The sequence below is a fragment of the Sinocyclocheilus grahami genome, unplaced genomic scaffold (assembly GCF_001515645.1).
Source record: "Sinocyclocheilus grahami isolate Dianchi unplaced genomic scaffold, SAMN03320097.WGS_v1.1 scaffold947.1, whole genome shotgun sequence".
NCBI classification, from domain to species: domain Eukaryota; kingdom Metazoa; phylum Chordata; class Actinopteri; order Cypriniformes; family Cyprinidae; genus Sinocyclocheilus; species Sinocyclocheilus grahami.
Genome location: NW_015506126.1, coordinates 123,797 through 127,110, shown reverse-complemented (window position 1 = coordinate 127,110; position 3,314 = coordinate 123,797). Strand labels below are relative to the sequence as shown.

At 36.5% G+C, this 3,314-nt stretch overlaps 1 protein-coding gene across 1 annotated transcript in view; it reads left to right on the top strand.

The window, feature by feature from the left end:
* The first annotated feature begins 631 nt into the window (after nt 1-631).
* aspscr1 (ASPSCR1 tether for SLC2A4, UBX domain containing) overlaps nt 632-3,314 on the top strand; it is a 15,422-nt gene continuing 12,739 nt past the window's right edge. The window contains exons 1-2 of the mRNA XM_016249679.1: nt 632-739; nt 2,036-2,091. Of these exons, the coding sequence (XP_016105165.1) occupies nt 650-739; nt 2,036-2,091 (146 nt within the window). The 5' untranslated portion in view covers nt 632-649. The remainder of the gene's footprint in view (nt 740-2,035; nt 2,092-3,314) is intronic.

Sequence of the window (3,314 nt, the reverse complement as noted above, 5' to 3'; positions counted from 1 at the left end):
TGTCGCATCATGCCTTTTAATTTTTTTTATTAAACTGCAATAAACACAGTCAAAGTATAGTTAGGACTACAATAACACACATGAAAACAGAACACATACTGGAACTCCATAGACTACGGAAGTTCTAAGCGGCCATGCAATATATTTTTTTTCCTTCACATATACACACACACACACACACACATATACACATATACACACATATACACAAGCACACACACACACACACACATAGCTACACATGAACGCACTTTTCAAACAGAAGCTTGTAACGCACATGATATCAGTCACAGCATATAATGACTACTAAAAATGACAAATTATATATAATTTTCTTTCAAATAAAATGAAAATTAAAAGTGAGTTGAATCCAAGCAGCTCTAAAAGATTTTAGAATAGTTCTGCATCCTGAATAATAATTTATTTTAATATAATATATTACTGTAATTGTTCCAAATTAGGTACCTATGGGGAGAAAAGTTGTTTATACAATATAGACCAAGCCAGCAACATTTGTTTATGAAAGCAGGACAGTGTCGCATCAAGAAGCAAAATCAGATACATTGTGCATCCTCAATCAAACCCGTTATAATGTAGCACCGGTGACGCATAAAGTTTTGTCAAACAAACACGGTGACGTCACAGTGTCATGGCGGCGAGCAGTGCGGCTGTGTCGGTTTTAACTCCGAATGGAAGAAGACAGACCGTCAAAGTGTCTCCAAACACACCTTTATTACAGGTATGAGCTCGTTACACGCTCGTGTGTGTTTGTGGAGCTCGTCTCGAAGGCTGTGTGTGTTTACAGCGGCTCAAACCCTGCGTAGTCGCGTTCTGACTCAGCTGAACTAGTGAGCTGCCTACCTAGTGCCCTAGACAGCATTGGGCATTGTGTTCAGATTGAGAAATAGTAATGTCCTATTCAGCAATTTTGGGCATCGTTGGTAAATTCTAATTCGGATGGGCTTGTGAGCTGCCTACCTAGTGCACTAGACATTTAGGGAGCATAGGTGTGTTCACTACATGGCAGGCCTGATCGTAATGATTTGAGACCAGTGTTGCCAACTAATTTTCAGGGGAAGTTGCTGAAGGAAGATTGATTTGTTGCTAAATGACGTCATTGCGCGGTGACGTCATTGCGTAATCACGATGCAAAATTGTGTCAGTGCATCAAATCTCTGCAAAAAAAAAATTGTAAATGTTAATTTAGACGTAATAATATAAATGCATAATATTAAAATATAAATAACTCATTTTAAATACAACGTTGAATTATTTAACACTTTCACATTTTTTAACAATTACAATTTAAGTTTATTTTTATTAGCTAGTGGACTAGTAAAACTACTGGTTCTGAACGATTATAGATGTAAGCTGTGTATTAGTAGTTCGTGCTCGAAGAAAAGTCTGTAAAAATAGGGCAAAATCTATTAATATGAAGGAGTTTTCTGTAATTATTATGCACACGTTTTTTTACCTACATTTTAAATGACGCATTGCATTTTGTGTTTTCGGGTTATGGATAATGTCCTGGAAAATTACTACATTTTTCATTTTTCTAGCTATTTTTCTTGATCAGCTGATCAACAATCTCAAGTACAAGCTACTAACAAGGTGTATCATAAATGAACAATTATTCAATTATTATTATTACATTAAACAATTGCTAATAGCAGCCAACTTAATTCCTGTGAACTGTGTAGTGCCAGGCATCTTTGGTTTCTTCTTTTTGTGTCATTTAGATGGAAAATGTGTGCCTTTTTATCGTCTGAGTCACTTATCAAAAGTTGCTAAATGTTGCCAAATAAAATTTGAAAATAGCTACGTTTGTTGCTAGGTGCTTTTGAAAGAAAGAGTTGCTGGGGTAGTGTGAAAAGTTGCTAAATCTAGCAACAAAATTGCTAAGTTGGCAACACTGTTTGAGACACAGCTGGTTTAATAGGATGATGCTAGTTTTTTAATTATCAGGTTAATTTGAACATTAAATTATGAGTTTTATATTTATAAGTAATGCATTTTAAAATGTTTAATCCTGCAGGTTCTTGAGGATGTGTGTAAAAAACACGGCTTTAATCCAGATGAACATGGACTCAAGTGAGTGTAACCTGAAGAGTGTGTGTGTGTGTGTTATATTGTACTTCCATATGTATGTATGCTTTATCTTTACACAGTTGTGCTCATAAGTTTACATACCCCTTGCAGAATGTGCAAAGTGTTAATAATTCAAACAAAATAAGTTATGTTACCTTATATTTAGTACTGTCCTGATTAAGCTGCGGGACTCATACAGAGCTATTTCAAAAAGTGAAAACATCTACTGATGCTTAAGAAGGCAACACCTTCTGCCGGGGGTGTAAACTCTTTAAATCGGATGATCAAGGTAAATTCTACTTAACATGTAAGTATTTATGTAGCTTCTGAAGTGCAGTAACAAATGAAAAAATATGATCGTAAGAAAAAAAATTAGAAGAATTTCCACATCATCATCCTGTTCAAAAGTTTACCCCCCCCCCCCCCAAATAAAAAAATAGCATGCAATTTTCATGAACCTATTTTGTTTCAATTATTAACATTTTGCACATTCTGCAAGGGGTATGTAAACTTATGAGCACGACTGTATATAATTACATACAGCTGTACATAAGTATATAAATAAAAATTGTATGTATATGTGTGTATATATTTATATATAAACAAATTATAAATGTGTACAGTATATATTTTAAAACTAATATATTATGAGTTTTTATTATATGCATTTACGAATTCATGTTTATTGCCAATATTATTCTATCTATCTATCTACACAGATAGATAGATAGATAGAATATATATAACTTACATAATAATAAACATGAATTCATCAACACACGACTGTATGATATTTGTGTGAGCGTGTGTGTGTGACTGTGACTGTGTGTGTGTGTGTGTGTGAGCGTGTGAGTGTGACTGTGACTGTGTGAGCGTGTGTGTGTGAGCGTGTGTGTGTGAGCGTGTGTGTGTGAGCGTGTGTGTGTGAGCGTGTGTGTGTGTGTGTGTGAGCGTGTGAGTGTGACTGTGACTGTGTGAGCGTGTGTGTGTGAGCGTGTGTGTGTGAGCGTGTGTGTGTGAGCGTGTGTGTGTGAGCGCGTGTGTGTGTGTGTGTGAGCGTGTGTGTGAGCGTGTGCGTGTGTGTGTGAGTGTGTATGTGTGAGCGTGAGTGTGAGCGTGGGTGTGAGCGTGTGTGAGTGTGAGTGTGTGTGGTTGTGCGTGTGTGTGTGTGTGTGTGTGTGTGTGTGTGTGTGTGTGGGTGTGTGTGTGTGTGTGTGTGTGGGTGT